The sequence below is a fragment of the Aspergillus pseudonomiae genome (assembly GCF_009193645.1).
Source record: "Aspergillus pseudonomiae strain CBS 119388 unplaced genomic scaffold BDV37scaffold_122, whole genome shotgun sequence".
NCBI lineage: Eukaryota > Fungi > Ascomycota > Eurotiomycetes > Eurotiales > Aspergillaceae > Aspergillus > Aspergillus pseudonomiae.
The window spans coordinates 1-18,536 of record NW_022476114.1 but is presented as its reverse complement, the minus strand read 5'-3'; the positions used below and the strand labels follow the sequence as shown (position 1 = coordinate 18,536).

General features: G+C 49.1%; 6 protein-coding genes across 6 annotated transcripts; 3 read left to right on the top strand and 3 right to left on the bottom strand.

Annotated features, from left to right (window-relative positions):
- Positions 1-21: 21 nt before the first annotated feature.
- On the bottom strand, positions 22-1,877 carry BDV37DRAFT_288566 (GMC family oxidoreductase; the record flags this gene model as incomplete). Its single annotated transcript, XM_032088295.1, has 3 exons — positions 22-968; positions 1,076-1,789; positions 1,844-1,877. The coding sequence occupies 3 exons, from the start codon at positions 1,875-1,877 to the stop codon at positions 22-24; spliced, it is 1,695 nt and encodes a 564-aa protein (XP_031935680.1).
- A 1,047-nt stretch (positions 1,878-2,924) lies between these two features.
- On the top strand, positions 2,925-4,373 carry BDV37DRAFT_288565 (uncharacterized protein; the record flags this gene model as incomplete). Its single annotated transcript, XM_032088294.1, has 6 exons — positions 2,925-3,062; positions 3,129-3,355; positions 3,423-3,562; positions 3,613-3,707; positions 3,760-3,873; positions 3,933-4,373. 6 exons carry the CDS (start codon positions 2,925-2,927, stop codon positions 4,371-4,373), a joined length of 1,155 nt encoding a protein of 384 aa, XP_031935679.1.
- Positions 4,374-5,069: 696 nt separating this feature from the next.
- On the top strand, positions 5,070-5,928 carry BDV37DRAFT_263420 (uncharacterized protein). Its single transcript, XM_032083556.1, has one exon. It carries the CDS (start codon positions 5,216-5,218, stop codon positions 5,444-5,446), a length of 231 nt encoding a protein of 76 aa, XP_031935678.1. The 5' UTR covers positions 5,070-5,215; the 3' UTR covers positions 5,447-5,928.
- A 2,222-nt stretch (positions 5,929-8,150) lies between these two features.
- Positions 8,151-11,748, top strand: BDV37DRAFT_31958 (uncharacterized protein). Its single transcript, XM_032090437.1, has 3 exons — positions 8,151-9,155; positions 9,217-10,964; positions 11,038-11,748. The coding sequence occupies exons 1-3, from the start codon at positions 8,496-8,498 to the stop codon at positions 11,165-11,167; spliced, it is 2,538 nt and encodes an 845-aa protein (XP_031935677.1). The 5' UTR covers positions 8,151-8,495; the 3' UTR covers positions 11,168-11,748.
- A 2,315-nt stretch (positions 11,749-14,063) lies between these two features.
- Positions 14,064-15,349, bottom strand: BDV37DRAFT_276148 (bestrophin family protein; the record flags this gene model as incomplete). The annotated part of the gene is made up of 4 exons (XM_032085513.1): positions 14,064-14,430; positions 14,504-15,048; positions 15,109-15,260; positions 15,304-15,349. 4 exons carry the CDS (start codon positions 15,347-15,349, stop codon positions 14,064-14,066), a joined length of 1,110 nt encoding a protein of 369 aa, XP_031935676.1.
- Positions 15,350-16,463: 1,114 nt separating this feature from the next.
- On the bottom strand, positions 16,464-18,336 carry BDV37DRAFT_276147 (FHA domain protein; the record flags this gene model as incomplete). Its single annotated transcript, XM_032085512.1, has 3 exons — positions 16,464-17,060; positions 17,131-17,227; positions 17,279-18,336. 3 exons carry the CDS (start codon positions 18,334-18,336, stop codon positions 16,464-16,466), a joined length of 1,752 nt encoding a protein of 583 aa, XP_031935675.1.
- Between the last annotated feature and the right edge of the window lie 200 nt (positions 18,337-18,536).

Genomic DNA, 18,536 nt, shown 5'->3' with positions numbered 1-18,536 from the left:
TACGCTAATGCAAAAAGGTGTCTAGGCTAGATCATATTCCTTGATCAACTTCTCCGCGCATGTGGCTCCCGTCACATATGCCACGGCCTGAACATGACAGTTGGCCAACACGGGGACCACGCTCATATCCGCTACGCGCAACCCATCAATGCCTATGAGGCGGAAATCGTTGTCCACTGCGGCATCGGCATCGCCCTTCTTACCCATCTTGATAGTGCCAGTCATGTGCCAGCTGGATGAAATGTTCTGTTTCCAGTACTCCAAGAGATCTTCGTCAGAGTCGGACTTGGGACCAGCCAATTCCATGACGTTATCCTTGGTATAGCCATCGTTCTTAGCAATGCGGAACGCATCCCGCAGAGACTCAATCGCAACACGACGATCGAATGGGTGAGACAAGAACTTCGGATCGAAGAGCAAGGGCACATTGGGGTCCGAGGACTGTAGAGTGACTTCACCACGAGCCTGTGCATTGAACATGAACACGAGCAGACAGGAGTAGTTCAGGGCCTCCTTGGCGAAATCCGGGATGAACCAGTGGATAGGGAAATGGGTCAGGATTTCATAGTGCGGCACAGTCTCTTGCAGAAGATACTTCTGCTCTTCCTCGGGCAGCTTCTGGAATTCCTCGGAGGACGTGAGCTTGTCGAGCTTGAACCAGCCGATACCCAGTTCGCAGGCGAACCGTGACCATGGGCCACTTCCGTCTATCTTCCATTGCTCAAGGGCCTCGGCCATGGCTTTCTCGTCGCCGTAGAACTCGCGGCGCTGGGTGCTATTCTCCACGCGAGTGTTCACGATCGGGACGAAAGTGTGGTCTCGGAGATTTTGACCAATGGCGGGAACATCGAGTTTGACGGGGATATTGAACTTCTCTAGCTGCTGTGCCGGGCCAATGCCCGAGTGCATGAGGATACGCGGACCTTCCAGAGACCCAGCGCACATGATAACCTCCTTTGAGGCGAGGTCTTCGCAAATGTTAGTCAGATATTGTTTGGTTGTAAACTATATTTCATAGTCTCCATTTTTGGATATCATTTTCAAATCAAAGCGGGTAAACTGGAGTTAAACTCACACTGCTTCCCATTGGATTCCACACCCACAACCTTGTTGCCGTCGAATACGAGGCGCTGTACAGGAGCATCGGTGACAATACTCAAATTCTCCGACTGTGGCTTCAAAAGATCCGCAGCTGTTGACCGAACGCCATTGTAGGCAGAGTTAATCAAAACAGACATCCCAATGGGATTGCCCGAGTTGTGGTCCGGATTGAAGGGGAACCCTGCTTGTTCGATGACATCCAAAAGCGGCGGGAGATCTTTCTCCCATTCCGAGGCAAACCCTACGTGAAGCGGACCAGAGTTTCCGTGATCTTCCGCTCGGGGAGCTGCGTACTTCGCATCAATACCAGCAGGGAGATCGCCGTGGAAGGTCTCGAGGGCTTTGAACCTGGACTGGATTTGCTCCCAGCGGAAGGCATCATCACCAACAACTCGTGCCCACTCTTCGTAATCATCGCGGGCGCCTACCGTGTATACACCGAAGTTGATGGCGCTGGAGCCTCCCATGCCCCGTCCGCGGGAGTAGTCGATCTCGCGGTTGTTACAGTCATCTTGTGGCGTGGTCTTGAAGCCCCAGTTCATGTGTTTATTCTGGAAGGTCAGCCACCGCTGGCCGTCCACCCGCAGGTCGTGTTCGGCATTGAGGCCTCCGGCTTCCAGAAGAAGCACTTTGGGATGCTTTGGAGAGTTGGCCAGCTGGCTTGCCACCGTGCTGCCGGCTGGACCACCTATTATTTAAGTTTCATTAGCGGACTGTGGAGACCCCGCCTGGGCGGTCTCACCTCCAATAACAATAAAGTCGGCAGCGGAATCCATTTCGTCTTCTTGGTTCTGGAATTGATCTCGGAAAGGCGATCGGGGGAGACAGAGAGGGGGGATACGAGGTCTTCATAAGGGGTTGGACTACTAGTGCGTCTTGGTGTGAATCTCCTCCGGCAGAGGGGCAAAAGCACGGGCAGAAACGTTACTGACCGCTCCGCTGGCGTCGACTCCATACGGAACAAAGGAAATTAATGGGTATTCACTATTAGCATGCATGAAGCATTCGGCGCTTGTCGACTGGTGGTGTCTTTTGCAGGGATCAACAGTACCGGCGTTTGGAGCAACGTCCAATGGAGGGTTGCGATTAGCCCTAACTCACAGGGTTAGCGGGTCCTGGAACGAGCCTAATCTCCCGCTAATGTCTAATCATAGTATTTGGGGTATTGCGAGTTCCCACTTTATGGTTTAAGCTCCAAATCCACGTACGACAGCCGAGACCCTAATGCTGCATCAGGACGGATATGGATGGCACACTAGTTTTAGCCGTGTCCACAGCTCTCTCAGGGGGTGGATCTTTGAAGGTACCGAATTATAGACCACGCTGCCCTCCAAAGATGGAGCCTTCTGGCCACACTACCTGAAACGGGCTGCTTCAGTTCATGCTAGAGTAGTGTTTGTTGATTCTACCCTTCGGATCATTGCCTTATTAGGAGATAGGTACGATGTCCTCTCATTCACGGACGACGGGAGGACAGTATGTCCCGGTGAAGCGGTCCGGTTTTAACGCTGATGAGCAACACATTAGCTCCGTACAGATCTTGGCATCATAATTTCCAGGGTAAATTCCTCATGCCGCTGGTGGATCCAATGTTCCCGGAACCGTGTGAAGAATCCTGCAGAACAGTGCTTTGAGATTTTTCCTTTTCTTGTCCTAGCATCAAAGCACGTTGCCCCCGTTCCCAAAATGGCGCCCTTTCCCTGTCCCTTGGAAGCGGGACCTAGCGCATGTGGTTCTTATACTTGGCAATTCCGGGTCTCTGGAGTGACCCATTTGCTCTTCTTCCCTACGCTGTGCGCTCTTCGGCTTCTTAGGTTGACATCATGGCTGCAGCAGACGCGGAGGCGTTCACCCTCCTCTCTCTGGGTCTCGTCTTCATTATTATCCGAATCTACGTGAGATGGACGTCGGTCGGCCCTGCCAACTTCCAGGCGGATGATTACTTGATGCCCTTGGCCGGGGTGAGTGTGAATGAAACCGACTGCAAGTTTTGCCTAGAAGAGGAGTACTTACACTCTAATATATAGCTAGCGTACACTGCCGAAACAGTAGCGGCGTACCTGGTTGGGGCCTTGTTCGGTGGACTCACGAATAGTTATATGACTCCTGAAGAACGTGCCGCACTTGACCCAAACTCGCGCGAGTATTATGATAGGCAATGGGGCTCGAAAATCCAGGTGATCGGGTGGTCATTCTATGCATGCATCCTGTGGTTGGTGAAGGCCTGTGTGGCCGTGTTCTATTCCCGGTTGACGTACGCTTTTCCTCCACTATTATATTGCCTGTTAAATCCTGTATGGTTGTAATACTGACAAGTACAGCACTGGGCTCCAAAACCTACCAGGTCGAGTGCGGTTCGCATACGTCCTCATCGGAGTGACCTATCTTGCTGTAGCATTGTCTATCTTGCTTGGATGCCAACCGATGCATAAGTACTGGCAGATTAACCCAGATCCAGGAAGTAAGCCATTAAAGTCCCTTTGGTCTACTTCTACCATGTTAACAGCTTAGATATTTGCCAACCCACCAGGTCAACGCTCTACGTTCTCATTGTGGTCATTCCAAATGTATTGACCGACCTGTACCTGATGTCTATTCCGCTGCCAGTTCGTCTCCCATTACCCCACCAAAAGCCACCAAAAGCTCACAATACGTCAGTTGTTATGGAAAGTCAACATTGGGATTAGGAGAAAGATTACCCTAATGGCTTTGTTCAGTGGCGCCTCCTTCGTGATCATGGCCGCTATCATCCGTGCCGTAACCATTATGACAGTACGCCCTACCCTTTCCATAGACTTCGATTGTTTCCATACCTAACAAGCCCACCTTAGTCCGGACCTGACGGCGCAGTCTCGGGTAGCAAATGGGCCTGTCGCGAAACATTCGTCTCCATCGTTGTCGCTAACCTCCCAATCATCCAACCCCTTATCCGCCGCGGCGCCCAGAAAGTCGGTCTCAGCGGCCTTTTCAGTTCCAGCGGTGGACCTTCCAGCTACGGCCGTCACCGCACACAGTCCTTCCCACTAGGGAGCCGAAATCAACCATCTAAACGCTCGCGACACCCGCTTTCAATTCCGAATAACACGACAGCATGGGGCAGCGACGAGCACATCCTAGTGGAGGGTTCAGGCAAGGGATCGGGCAAAACGAATGATATCACAGTCACCCAAGAGATGATTATCGAGAGTGAGCCGCGTCGTACTGGTCATAATCCGGATGTGGCCCTTCCATCGCCTAATACATGGGATTCGAATAGGGGGCGGGCTCTTTGATTTCACTGGGTTTGGATTGGTTTTGGCTAAAGGTGGAGTTATGGTATTAAACGTGTTTCATGTAATATTATAAGAATTTCCTTTGTTAATGTATGCTCGATTGAAGTAATACCCAGACTAGAAACTTCACAGGATATTGTTCCATGGATCCCCAGGCAAAAGTCAAGTATAGACCAACAAATCCATGTTATAAAAAAATGACAAGCTTTAGACTAAAGCATACGAATGCAAGAAAGGCTTGGCTACGGCCAAGACCATTAATTGGTTCGAATATCAATTCAAGTATTAATTAACGTGTTATATTAATTAATATTAATATGATTCACCGCCAGCTATAGAACTTGACATCGGCATGTGGGGATAAATTTATATTAATACTTATTAAGGTCGGGTCGATGAACTTAAATACTTATTGTCTCTGAATAAGAACCGTGGCTTGCTTAGCTATAGTCATTATAGTGATTATCGCGATTATTATATTGAATATGGAGGCCGTTGTTCAATTAGTGAAGGGCAGCCTGAGGCCTTCACTTGTGATGAAGTTTGCGCTAATACTCTTTAGGTAATATTGAAATCTAGGCACCCATCGGTTGAAATTTCCTATTTAGTATAGAACTCTAGGACTTTCGGAGAAAAGCAGACTTACTCCAGAGTAGACTCTGTTATTCAAACAATACTCCAGACAATATCAATGTTCTTCAATAACCCAAGAATACTGGGCATATAGCGAGCATTGGCTGCGTTCAACACATTACAGACAAGGAAAAATGGACACCCAATGTCTAATACTTCCTGACGAGGGTCAAATGCGGAAGTCGGGGAATAATGTACTCCGGTATTGAATGCTGATTGAGTTGATGAGGAAACATATCATGTCTTTTAGGAACTTGTTAACTGCAAATTATGGACGCCTCGCTTATACCAGGTCTTTTTTGACGATCATAATTAGCCTGACTGGCTCTTTGCTGGAGCGTGGGGGCCATAAATATCACTTTGCGCTGGGGGCGGTCATCCTTCGCGACGGCTCGGCACAACGCTTTTTACTCGTCTGCTACACGGCAACACTATATTGAGATGTCTTCAATCTGCAGGAATGTCTAGTATAGCCAGTCAGTGGTTAGTTGAGTGTGCCGTTCCCCAACAAAGCACGGCAGCCGCTCCTTCGCCAAGGCAATAAGTGTGCGTTTGATAACAAAGGCACATCGCAGTCACAGAAGGGTGCAACGTTGTGATTATCAATCTATTACTAAACGATGGCGCCTCGGCAGGTATGATCGGTCGATCTGGAATGACCGCGCTGTAGTTTGCCATCTACTGACATGATGTGATCCGAATTCCGGCGATGAAGAAGGACGGACGGCATTACATTATGCCGTTCGGTCTAGCAGAGCCAGCCTGGACTTTATACAGCTGGTAGTTAAGGCAGGTGCGGATCTGCTCAAAGAGGATCATAGTTCAAAAACACCATTGCACAACGCGTCTCAGGGTAGAGGACGAGAGGTGGCCAGTTTTCTGGTTGAGCAAGCATCAGATTACGCCAATCGCTACCAGGAACTCGAGAAAGATGTTAAAAAGGGAACTGTTGCAGAAAGTGCCAACACCGAAATTGAGTTGGATTTTCGGAAAATGGACTAGCCGATAGTAGTTGTAGGTTGATATGACGAGTCTTTATAGTCTTACCTGGTTATATACATTTGGTCCATTACATTTGAGATATTCTAAGACGACCCAAAATGCTAGTGATACACATAGTATGACTGATCAAAACTTAGTCAGGACGCAAGTGAAATGGCCCCTTCATCTGTATAAGGGACACCATGGGAGGAAATACCCTGAGCGTCGAGCGGCTGCACTCGCACCCCTCTGCGTAGAACATAACGTTGGAGTGGATTGAGAAAGTCGGTACGGAGTCGATATACGATGAAGTCTCCAGTGGACATCTTGAATGCCGACTGCATCTCTTTTAGAGTGTATTGTTTTGATTTCCTCATAAATAGATAGACGGCTAGCAAGGAGAGTGAATTGAAGACACTATGCGGATTAGTTGAGGTTGAGATTGCCCAAAAAGCATGAAGCACACGCCCACGTCCACTATGCATCAGAGTGTACCAGCTGCCGATGTTGGGAACGGTGGCTGTTACCGAGATCTGGGAAAACCTGGTAGATGCAAATTGCATTGTCAGCACCATGCATGGAAGAACTCGATCCTTACAAACTTTACCTCGATGGGAAGGCGGAAATATCTCTGCAGCATATGGGACGGAACAAGTCCCAGTCAAACAGTGGATATTATAGTGGAAACGCAAAGGAGCACAAAGGCCGGAATGTCGGCGCCCAAGAAGGGAAAGTACCAAAGTGCAAAGGAGATCCAGAACGTGACGAACAGACTCGCTAAGGACAGACGTCGTCGAATGCTTGAAAATGGTGCTCCCACAGTAAGATTCACAGGTGCGACAAGATATATAATATACGAAACGTCTTTTGCATAATTGTTCATCACATCGACTGGGCAGTCGCCGTGAGCCCTGTTCCGGCCAGGCTGCCCGCCACCATAACCGAGACCAATGTCACTGTTGCTCGACGTATATATCGTTGAATCTTTAGTCGTCAGGATCATTTCGAGAAAGTACTGTGCTCGAAAAGTGTCTCTTTCTCCTGAATCCAGCTGTCAATGAGGTGCAGGTCGCGTGCTGCGAGAATATCCCAAGTGCGGAGACGACGTAGTGACTCGAATGCCTTGTCCCAATAGCCCTGAAGCACATACCAGTTGGGCGATTCCCATCCCAACCAAATAAGAAAGGAGCAAATGTTCTTGAGGATAAGGTCAAATGCACAAGTTAATCCTGGGGTAAGGGTGACAGACAGCCAAAGTCTAACACGCCTGAGGATGTTAACCAGAATCCAACAGGTATTCCCCTGCACAAATAGTCGACGATGAAATTGGAGGTTCCTACATAACCTTCGTCAAAAAGGGAACACATACACTGGCAATATGGACAAGACATTATCACGAGAAGTACTTGGGCTAATATCAGCCAGATAGATCAAGCTTGTGCAGCTGTTGATGGCCTCTAGAAGTATGGGCATTTACCAGTTATTCCATGCCTTTCTACTCTGTCTTCTCCAAACTAATGTCCACTGCAAGCTACAAATGTTGAAATCGTGGCTGACAATGGGAATCAGATCTGATTGAAGGTGAGGAGGCTGTGCAATGTGGCGATGATATGCAAAGGACCTATTAGGCAACAACTCACATGATGACCCATCAGCTGGCGTTTGTCACCGAATAAGTAACGATGTACTAAGTACATTTCCTCTTTTCATCTAAAGACTACTCGCATAGAGTGGTATACACTTGCCATATTGTGTCCACCAGGAGTAACCACTGAGTCAAAAACAGCCCTGAAGATGGGAAAGTTTCAAGTTTTCCACGGAATATCAGTGCGCTAATTACAGCTTTTCCTTAGACAACATTTAATGACCCCATGTCTCAAGTCTAGACTTCGATTCGAGCTAATCTCTTGACTCATTCGCTGCCAATAAAGCCATGGAATGGCGTGAGCCTGGCTTACTGTGCAGATTCGTGATGCAACGTTCCACAAACCTCCAGCCCAGCGATTGCTATCCGTTGAGTCAATCAAAGCGCACAGATACCAGCGAGGGATGGTGAGCCTGAGATCGTCGCAGTCTTTCTATAAGACTAGGACTTTATATCCCGAACTATCGTTTGAGTATGGTATGAGATAATACCAAGCCTTATAGAAGCTTTCTATAACCACGACCTAGATCCGAATGAATTAATCCCGCGCCCATTCAGGGCCGTTGCAAATCAGTGTCCTGTGGCTGATTTCGATCCCGACTGAGGAGGGGTAGGCCCTCCTTTTGGGTCTACCATAGGCGGATCGGTATGCAGGTTACATGGCTAAACTTGTGGGCAAGAAGTTTGGATGATAATTAGGTTACGGTCACAATGCCCAGACAACTAGTTTCTGTCCAGTGTTGGACAAGCTTGAGACATCCACGTCAGACAATGCTTAAACTAATATATACCTTGGACGCCGCACATCTCCATGTTAGGGTTCATTCTAGACTTTGTGGGTATCTTTGAAGGATCTTCTGGAAATGCCCTACACGACGCTTATGAAGTCCTTTCGGTTGAGATGGCCATTGCGATCCAGGAAGCTCCGTAAAAAAGGGGAGCTAGACACTGCCGCCGAAGACAGCGATCCTCTTATCCTTAGCGCGGTTGCCGACGATTCCGAGGTGAAAGGAAGACATGGGATGAAAGTAGAACAGATTTCACTTAAAGATGATAAGAAAAGTGACAAAATATCCTCGCCACAAGTTGGACTTTCTTGGGGAAAAGCGCAAGAGTATGGTGTTGAAGCCTTCGACGCTTCTTCATCGGCGCCAGTGACGGTGAACTTCATGGAGAAAGAGAGCCTTTGGGTGCGAGCAGAACAGCTGCTACGCGAGGATGATAAGAAAAGGAGAATCTGGCAAGCATCTTTGGATATACTCGAGGAAGAATTCGGATCTCGACTTCAGCCAACTGGGAAGACAGATCTCCGGCGGCAGTTCTGCAATTTATTGGATGCCAAAACTCGCGATCTAGAAGGGAAGAAGTGGTCAGTCCGATTTGGTGACCACAGAATCGCGGTCAAAGATCAGCTCATTCGTGTTTTCCAAAATGTATTGATAGCCAAGGATGCGATCGGGCACGCAGCGAATCTGAGCCCGCCAGCTGCGATCGCTTGCGCTGGGGTGACCGTTGTTCTATCAGTGAGTTGATACCCTGGCAATGTCACTTATATTCTAGTCAAAGATGCTAATCAAGCAACAGCTTGTTGTCCAAGCTGCTGAGCAGCATGCCGCGCTTTTGCAGGGACTAGAGTCGACCTCTGCGTTGATAAGCCGCCTTCGGGTCGTTGAAGAGATCTACTTACCTCGTGGGTCGTCTCAAGCCGCCCAGTTTGGGACCGAGTTTGAAGAGACATTGACACAGTTGTATGCGAAAGTACTGGAATTCCAGGCTCGAGCCCTATGTTATCTGGGAAAACATTCTATTACCCAACTTTTAAGTGATATGTTCAAACACGATGGATGGGATGCGCTGGTCCAGGGGATTGACAGGCTCGAGGTCTCTGAGAAGAGATTTGCTGATCTCCTTGATGCTGTGGAAGTGAGAGAGAAACTTCAAACCCTTCAGAGTTCTATAGACAAAAGCCAGTTGTGGCAAACAACAACTGCCCGAGATGAGAAGGCCAGCAAGCTTTTAAGACTTCTGTACACCTGTCCTTACAAAGACCGAAAGGAAAGAAATAACGATCGTGTTCCAGGAACATGTGAATGGTTCACAAGTCACGTTCAATTCCAGAGCTGGAACCAAAATAATGGGCCAAATTTGCTATGGGTTTCGGCGGATCCAGGTTGCGGGAAATCAGTCTTGGTGAAGTATTTGGTTGATGCAGTTCTTCCAACAAGGACGAGAACGGTTTGTTACTTCTTCTTCAAGGACGACTTTGAAGACCAGAGGAGCTCAACAAGTGCTCTCCGTACAATTCTACGGCAGCTTTTTCTTGCACAGCCTCACATATTGCATGACTTGATATTGGACAAGGTTGAGGCAGATGGGGCCCAGCTTACGGATTCGTTTTGCGATCTCTGGGAAATTCTGACGAGCGTAGCCAATACTCCAAGCTCTGGGGAGGTGGTATGCGTATTTGACGCCTTAGATGAGTGTCGAGAGGCTGACCGAATCCAATTCACCCGTGCAGTGAAACATCTCTTTATCCCAGAGCCCAGAGTGTCTAACTTGAAATTTCTTATAACGAGCAGACCTTACGAACACATCCGCCGTGGGTTCTGGGAACTCGAAGCTCAGCTACCCAAAATTCATCTCAGTGGTGAGAACGAGGTTGAAATCGAGAAAATCATGAAAGAGATAGACCTCGTTATCAAAGAGCGGATTAGCCAGATTGGCAAGCAGAAGTCTTTGGAAATTCAAGAGTGTGAATTTCTACAGGAACAGCTCACAAGCATTCCCAACCGTACCTATCTTTGGGTGAGCCTCGTAATAGATGTCATCGAGAACACGACCGGTTTCACCAAAGGGAACGTCCGTCGAGCTATACAGTCACTACCTCGGACCGTTGATGACGCGTACGAGAAGATCCTGAGCCACAGTCCTGATATCGATAAAGCAAAGACCCTTCTACGTATTGTTACTGCTGCAAAGGAACCGCTATCCCCAAAGCAGGTATCTCTGGCCATGGCCATTAGTCCAGAGCACCGATCCTACACGGACCTTGAAGAAGAGCTAGAGTCGGAGCATGGGTTTCGGAGAACTGTTAGGGATCTATGTGGACTCCTCCTAGTCATCATTGATGAGAAGATCTACCTACTTCATCAGACCGCGAAGGAGTTCTTGGTCCGTGACGAATTATTGGCGCCGCTTAGTGGTGAGTCTTGTCTTTCTAACTCATGGAAGCATTGTCTCCAGCCAGAGGAGTCGAACAAAGTCCTTGCCGAAAAATGCATTTGGTATCTAAGTTTAGCCAATGAGAGGTTTCACGGAGACCCTTTTTTCAGGTACGGAGCCCAATATTGGCCTTTACATTTTCGTGAATCTTGCATGCATGAGAATGATGCAATAGCAGCACAGGCGCTGTATCTTTGTAAAGCAGGATCCAACCAACATGAGGCATGGGCACGATTCTGGATACGGTGCGAGTATGAGAAGATTGGCCCAGCTGTATCTCTCTGGTTCCCCCGCGCCCCCACAATATGCATAGTATCTTACTTAGGACTCGAAGTATTAGTGGGCATGTTTCTCAATGCTGGCGGAGTGGACATGAATGTTAAAGACCCCGAGTTTGGGCGCACGCCACTATCGTGGGCTGCAGAATATGGACATGAGATAGTGGTAAAGCTCCTTCTACATTCCGGGAAGGTTGACCCAGGTTCCGAGGACTATTCAAGAAAAACGCCATTATCATGGGCTGCAAGAGGTGGACATGACAAAGTAGTCGAGCTCCTTCTTGATTCAGGAGAGGTTGGCCCAGACTTCAAGGTCAAGTCTCAAGTACTTGATGTTGCAGGGGTAGAGTCTAGCCCAGGCCATATGATCAGGGTGGAGGAAACGCCACTATTTTTAGCTGCAGATAGGGGACATGACACAGTAGTCAAGCTCCTGCTTGATACAGTCAAATTTGACCCAAACCTCAAGTACGATTTCGGATTGACATTATTATCTCATGCTGCACAACAGGGACATGAGAAGGTGGTAAGAGTCCTACTCGATGCAGAGAATGTGGATCCAGAATCTAAGGACATATTGGGAAGAACACCGCTATCATTAGCGGCAATGAGGGGCCAGGAATCGGTTGTGAATCTTCTGATAACATCTGGCAGGGTTGACCCAGACTCTAGAGACTATAAGGGCAGAACACCATTATCATTAGCTGCAATGCATGGATATGGACATGTAATAAAGCAGCTATATGATACGGGCAGGGTGGATCCTGACTCCAGGGATAATGATGGTCGCACTCCATTATCATACGCTGCAGCACGTGGACATGAACGTGCATTAATGCAGCTATATAATACAGGAAAGGTGAATCCTGACTTTAGGCAGGATAGGGGAAGAACACCGTTATCATTCGCTGCAGAATCTGGACATGGACATGTAATAAAGCAGCTGTGTGCTACGGGGAGGGTGAACCCAGACTCCAGGGATATTGATGGTCGCACTCCATTGTCATACGCTGCAGAAGCTGATTGGGGAGCGCAAACAGCCATAAATTGCCTGCTAGAAGTTAAAAGGCCGAACTGCGTTCTACTCTCACATGCTGCGGCAGATGAGCGGAGACGTCAATCTGCCCTAAAGGCGCTGCTAGAAACTGAGGAAGTGAATGTTGATTCAATGGACAACTGTGGACGCACTCCTCTCTCTTATGCTGCGGCAGCTAAGTGGCTAGATCCACAGCCCTTAGAGGCGCTTCTTAAAACCGGCAAGGTGAATGTTGAGTCAATGGATGAAGATGGGCGTACACCACTGCCGTACGCCGTAGAAGGGTGGAAGAAACTGCCTGATGAGCTTGGGGGGACAATATTCTCAGCGGTAGAGCCACTTCTTGAAACTGGGAAGGTCAATATTAAGTCAAAAGACAAGCATGGCCGCACGCCACTGTCATACGCTGAGGGGGATGGGAGGGAAGCTCTCAGAAAGCTACTCATGGATGCTCTACAGTCAAAGGGGTAAGTCCTATGTCCCTTTTACCTCGACCGTATCACTTGGTTTTGGGGCTGTTGGATATGTTGGTTCATGGAACGACGACTGACATAACTCGCGGAGCGAGAGTAGCTCAACCATTGAGGTGTCCCAACAATCACAAGTGGATCCATGAATATTGATTGTTCTGGTGAGTGAGATATTCATCCAGTTCAGCAGCTCATGGAACTGATAACTTTTCCGAAGACGTACATTCTCAAGAGTGAGTCCGTGACACCGCTATCTCTATCTCTGTGAAGTCTGTTAGAGATCGAGTGCCCAAGACACGACCTTAGTAGTGGCATATGGCATTGTGTTCGAGTGGGATTGTCAAATTGTACTGCCTGGAAGGATTTCGGCTCGAATTATTTTAAGTTTCGCCCCAAATTGAAAGTCATTGTGAGAAGCACTGTCTTAACTTTTAAGGCATACATACTGCCATGCTACTGAATATATGATCATTCCTTTCACTACCCAAATACTTGTTTCCTGGAGTGTCGATATATAGTAATCACTCTACTAAGCTAGAGTGGATATCAAAGCGTCCCGAGCGCGCTAGTCTATTTAAACTATGTACATATGTACCTACTATCAACGGTACGTACCAAGGATCAATGAGCTCCATTTCTGCCCCGGATCCGCATTGATCAAATCTCCACCCATTGCCGATCAGAACCACCAAACTATTACGTGCCGACATACCAAAATACATACATAAACCACCATCAACTCCCCAATCTAAACACATAAGTATGACTAAATCTACCCCCCTTTTCTCGAATCCACGGCAAACAAGTCACCATGGACCTCGTCACAAAGCACGAAAGTAGACTGATTCTCCACGAAACCCGCCTATGTCGATTGAGGAAGCAAGGTGACATCTGAGAATCTATCTGCGCGTCCGAAAGAATGAGTTGCATCAAGAATATATTCCTCCCAGAAGGTAAATTGGACGGTTTTGAAGGTTTTGACAATAGAGCCTGACCTCTTTTTATGGAACTCGGTTGTTGTGTCATGTGAGGCCGGTTTGAGGCTGTGGATGGTTTGTTCTGAAGCTGGGGATTGAGATGGAGGGTTGATTTGCTGGGTTCTCTTCCTTCTTGGTGTTGGGGATACTGTGGTGGTGTTCTTTGTTCGATGGGGACGGTGTTCAGAGGGTTGTGTTGAGGGTTCCTCTTGTTGGAGAAGGGAGGGGATATATCCGGGTTGAGTGGTGTTTTTGGGGGATGGTTTTGTGAGTAAAGGGTTTGTATGTTTAACAGGGTCTGATAAGTACATTGCGTAAATAATTGTAAAGTGATGCTGCTATCGTAAACATAAAGCCATGAATCAATCAGTATGCATAGTTATCCCAACTTTTATTTACATTCTCCATACCCGCTTCGCGAACCTGACGTCTCGCCCAGTCGACGAAATCACACCCTCCCCGTCACAGGCCGATGCTTGACGAACATCTCAGGAGGGAACTTCTCTTTGTTATTATGGTCTTCGACACATTGGTTCTCATGTCTCGGTGTCTCCACTTCCACGAACGACATCAACTTCTGCCACTCCGATAACACCACGTCGATCTCCATCTTGGAGTCCCCGACGATCGCGTCCATCTTGATATCGTTCCGGTCGTATCCGAACGGATCCTCCAGTTGTGATCCGATTCCTTCGATTCCGTACAAGGTGAAAATAACCAGACTGACAATGGGGACAGTCCACCAGCCCAGGTCATCGACCATTCCGAAGGGCAGGACACAGCCGAAAAGAGCGAGGACTTGTTTTTGGTGGATCCTATATCGTCATCAGTATCGTCTTCAAGGACAATTACCGATGAATTGAGGTATGAAAGAAGGAAGAGACTCACAAATGCGCAACAGGAATAGGCGTTAACCGAATCATCTCCATCTTTCCCACAGCATCCATCAACGAGTTCAACTGCGCCTGCATCTGACTCGCCCCTGGCGCATTATACCAACCTCTCTCGACACCTCTCTTGATAAATCCATCTACGAAGAAACTCAACTGGAATGGCAGTGGCAATCCTTCGTCCTCGTGACCCTCGAGTCCCTTTGGGAGCAGATTCGCGTAGTCGGGGTTATATGCTGCGACTCCGTCCTCGCCGACATCGTCGCCGAAGGAGTAAAAGGCCGCGCCCCATTCGGCGCGGAGGTGATTTTTCACAGCGTAAGGTATGGCCGTGAGGATGCGGATAGTGCGTTCAATGTCTTCTTTTTCGTCTTGACGGAGGGGACGCGCGGTGCTGTAGCCATTGGTGAGGATGGTACGGACCAGGTTGCGAACGCAGGTTGTTACGGTTGTGAGGCTGCTGCGACCATCCCAGAAGCGGTTATAGCTGGTTTGGTTGCGGAAGACGAGCATGAGGCCCACCACTATCGAGAGGGAGGGGATCTGTGGTTGGTGGTGAGTTAAATGCTCTTTGGAGATAATAAGAATGAGAACCAAGCTTACGATGCTACTGGGTAATCCGACGGTATCAAAGATATACAGATCTAGACAAACGACGAAGGCCGTAAACAGCGCGTGAAAGAGTACAGGGATAATGATGGCGCCGTGGATGGCGCCTTTGATGAATCGGAATACGAGAGGCCATCTGAAGGAGTCTTCGATCAGATCCGATCCTGTTTAGAGATACGCGGTACGTACCTTCGCGGCTTCTGTCGATGGGAGAGGAGATGCGGATGTGTGCCATGTCGAACAAACGTGCTTTGACGGCTCAGCGCCGGGGTTGACGGGGCGCTCAAGTTTAATCTCATTTTCCTGCTGTCATTCGAGTGTTCTGGGATAAATGTTCTTTCAAAAAGGGAGAGAAGTGAGGGAACTGGCAAAGGGCAGCGGTCAACCAAAACAAAGTGTTCGGGTGGTTCGATGGTTTCCACTAAAAGAAGTTGGAGGGGCACGCCGATCCCTCAGGCAAATCACAGGAGTCGAAACTCCACACTAACCGTGGTGGTGAGGGCCGCTAATCATAGTCCGGCATAGTTTAAAAGTGCAGCGTTCCCGCGTCCTCGTCCTATCGTAATGTTCGATGCGGGTGCCGATCTTTCTGTGAGGGAACGTCGCTTCAGTTCCCCAGCACGCGTGGGGTCGTTAATTGGATCTCCGCACGAAATTGTGGATGTGCAGGCGCTCTGAAAGCCCCCGACAAACGCTATTTAGAATCACTGGTCCGACCGCCCTTCGGTGGCGAAACGGTCGCAAGAGGATTGGAAGATGGACTCGGGCGAGCCAAGAAGTGGCATTGTTGCTTTAGTAGCAGAGTTGGCCAGTGCGGTTCCCACGCACGGTCGCAGTATAAATGATGTATGTACACACATGCTCAATCAGGCGCTATCAAAATAAAACGCAAGGGAAAATTGGTAACAGGAGAACGAATGCAGACGGGGAGATCGTCGAGGGACCACCGGCAACCTTGGCGAGATCGCAGAATGTATGCAGATGCCAAAAACGCCAATACCAGCCGGCTGGAGTGCACTGTCGGACAGCCAGTGAGGACGCAATGGAGAACCTGGCCAAGCCGACCGAGAGGAGCAATCCGGCGATGCGAAAAGGGGGTATAATTTAAAACCAAGGGCAGCTGGGTTCCAGATTGCGATGCTAGATAGAGATAGGAAATAGCTATGCGGGGGTGTTGAACTAAGAATGATGCAAAGGAGATAAACGAGAGGAAATACGGGAAAGGATGCAGGACAGTCTTAAGTGGGACAACTAGATGCCGCTGGCCGAGCGCTTCCCCGCCCACAAAGGTCAAGGTAGTCACTGCGCATGGTGTCCCATGACTTCGTATTCCGTAGAATTGTCCTTCTTCACGACATGCTAGCCCGGCCGTCAAATACCAGAGGACCAGAATCATTGCGGGGCGTCAGAGGGTTATCTTCGGAGGATTCAGAACGAACGGGTGTATCTGCACGCAGCTGCGCCTGCCGGCACTGAAGAGCACTAGCCGTAGGAATCGGTATCCCGATGCCCCCCGTGACAGCAGGGGGTGGATCAGCCGCACGGGGTCTTTCGTCATCGAGTTCTCTCGATGTATTATTTTCATTGAGGTGCATTGTCTCGACGTCGTGAGCAAGCCCTGCTGCCGCAGGCAAGGGACTTGGCTGGGGATCCACGGAGTCTTGCGAGGAGTTGGAGGCCTCCGGAGTTAAGTTGCTTTCTAGTTGAGGGGTGCGGGTTTCGGATCGACCGTCCTGAGATGAATCGCGTGGCTCCTCGGTGGAGGTGGGCTTTTGCTCCAGCTCCTCGTAATCGTTCGAATCATCAACCTCGGCGCTGAGATCCGTATATGCACGGCAATTCGGGCACTGGAACATAGGGTAATCCGGTGTATGGATGAGGCGACTAACGCACTTGTAGTGCCAGACATGGGCGCACGCTGCCATAAACAGACACTGGTAAGGTCTCTACACGCGATGTTAGCCACGGGCTGTCCAGGAAACGAAACGGCACAACAAAAAAAGCGGTGAGACAAACCAAGACAGATCCAAGACAGATCGAGCATTCGCGACATCCAGAATAGTCCGCCGTATCGCCTTTGCCCAAGTTTTTAATGAGGCTCTCGGTATTTTTACTAGAGCCCGGTTAGCATGGTCGTCTCCCTCCCTCAATGTATGGGCCATACTTGAACTCGTTCGGCTGCTGCTGCCAGGACCGGTTGCATTCGATGCGTATACGAACGCATCGGAAAATCATCTCTTCCCCACCCCTGAAATCAATACCCAGCTGCACGATGTCACCATCCTTCACTGTGTACAGCCGAGACGCCATGTTGGGTTGACTCAACCGCATGTGGTTCAAAAAGGTGCCCGATGAGCTTCCGACATCCTTAATGTGCCACTGCCCGTTCACGTACAGAAATTCACAATGTTTTCGACTGACGACCTTCGACTTGAACCCAACAGCCGCGTCGGAGGGCTCCGTAGGGTTTGCGACGGGCAAACCATCTCGCTCAGAGTATCGCCCGACCCGGATCACACTACTCTCCGATGGCAACGTTCGAGATATGGGGATAAAGGGCAAGGAAGGTCTCGAGTTCCCGTGCGAATCCTGATGAGGGAAAAAGCGAATGGTGGCCTTCTGCTTCGGGCGCGGCGATGAAGAAGAGTTTTCATTGGTAACTGGGTCGGGGCAGTCTAACAACCCATTCTGCAGGTTGGTCGGCGCCGATGCTGGCGTCGTGTCGACCTCAGGTCTCGTATCTGGGGTTTGAGATAACCCTCTCAGCCGCGCCATCCTACCTTGGGTCTGCGTTCGACGGGGTTCGGTCGAAGAAGGGGGGGAGGTTGAGGACTCGGGGGAGCGATTCTGGGAACGCAGGTCGAGATCAAAACCGCGGTAGCCTGGAAACAAGGCAGAACTGTAGCGGGCGAGGGTCGATGAAGATGGTTCAGACTCGGGACATGGGGTCGGGTTATTGGTCCCCACAGGTGGATGAGCAGATTCGGTACTGGTGGAGGCAGATGACGCGGGAGAAAGCCAAGATACTCGACTACTGAAGGTATGTCGACGGGCGATTCGTTGTTGACTGTTGGTATTGGTGGTTGATGACGACGAGGAGGAGGACTGAGAGGAGAAATGGTTTTGGGTATAAGCGCGCAGTTGGCTAAGGCGGCGGAGGGGCCCCGAACGAGCGTCTGATGGGAAGTTCGACGAGGCGGAGGCGGAAACGGATGCAGACATTCGGTTGGGTCAGAAATTAATTGGTTGCCTGAGGGAGAGGAGAGGGAAGAAAAACAAGACAAAAAAAAAAAAAAAAAAATTATTCACCCCGGCGAAAGGGAAAAAAAAAAAAAAAATATGCAATGATATGAAAAATAATAAAAATAATAAAAAAAAAAAAAAAAAAAAAAATTTTTAAAAATCTGAAAAGAAAGAATCAA